Source organism: Penaeus monodon, chromosome 25, assembly GCF_015228065.2.
Source record: "Penaeus monodon isolate SGIC_2016 chromosome 25, NSTDA_Pmon_1, whole genome shotgun sequence".
Taxonomy (NCBI): domain Eukaryota; kingdom Metazoa; phylum Arthropoda; class Malacostraca; order Decapoda; family Penaeidae; genus Penaeus; species Penaeus monodon.
Window position 1 is genome coordinate 34,287,706 of NC_051410.1, and position 1,053 is coordinate 34,288,758.

At 36.4% G+C, this 1,053-nt stretch overlaps 1 protein-coding gene across 7 annotated transcripts in view; it reads right to left on the bottom strand.

Moving 5' to 3' along the window:
• The window catches only part of LOC119589165 (inositol polyphosphate 5-phosphatase E-like), a 12,156-nt gene that overhangs the window by 1,775 nt on the left and 9,328 nt on the right, over positions 1-1,053 (bottom strand). For all 7 annotated transcript variants that reach the window (XM_037937754.1, XM_037937752.1, XM_037937755.1 and 4 more), the window contains 4 exons: positions 942-1,049; positions 688-799; positions 445-528; positions 169-303 (listed from right to left, as the gene is read on the bottom strand). In XM_037937754.1, the coding sequence (XP_037793682.1) occupies positions 169-303; positions 445-528; positions 688-799; positions 942-1,049 (439 nt within the window). The remainder of the gene's footprint in view (positions 1-168; positions 304-444; positions 529-687; positions 800-941; positions 1,050-1,053) is intronic.

Here is a 1,053-nt window from a genome sequence, read left to right on the forward strand (position 1 = left end):
AAAGTTAGGTATGGCAACACAAACACTTTAATATGTCTCTTGTGAATCTAACTGCACACATCCTAAAATTATGTGTAACTCAATGTAAGGAAATATCTAGTTATCAAAGAATGGAGAGCCTGATATCACTGCCTCCCCTCCCCAAATGACAATAAAAAAGTCTCTAACCTTTATTTTTGAACTTATGCGGCAGAAGACGTGGGATATCCAGAGAATGACAAATATTACGGAAATTTTGGATTCTATATTGTTGCTTTTCCTCATGTGCTGTAAGGTGAGAGTTTATAAACAACATCCTTGTCCCTGTGAAAGAAGAATGTAAAATGATATAGAAAATACACTAGAAAAAGATGAAACTGCAACAACAATAATACCAGCAAAAAGATGATGATGATATCTAAAGAAGACAAAACTGAATATCCTTTTTCACTCTACTGTACTTACCAAAGAACTGAAAACCAATGCCAACACCTCCCTTTGTTTTGTATGCCACACCAGGACGAAGGCTATAAGTTGCTTCTTCAGGTACTAAAGTGAGAGAGAAAAAAAATTAAAAATTGCTCTTCCCTCTTAAAAACTGGTGGTATAGTTTTTGTACTTATAAGAGATACTTTACATCTACTTGTGACTAAAATAACCATCTGTAATTAAAACATGAAAATGAGTAGAACATGGGATTATCCATACCTGAGCAAAACCAGAGTAAATCTCTCCTGAGAAAGATGATGAGATGCAAGACACCAAAAATTGCAGAAGTGAAGAGTACGTGTGATGGCCCAATAGCTGCTTGTAACCGCACCTAAAATATCAATGTCCAAATACACAGCAATATGAATAATTCACTTTCTTAGATTAGTATTATCTGTAGTATATAACTTCAATATCAAGAAAAAGAACAATAGCAAAATCTTTGCAAAGGTATTATAAACACTTTAGAGTACCTCCCACTCCGATCGGCTGCCTCCAGACTCCTGTGTGCCCACAACATACATATCAGGGACCTGCTCAAGGGCTTCTGGCAACAAGAAGTCCTCAAGGTTCTGAGGAGGCTCC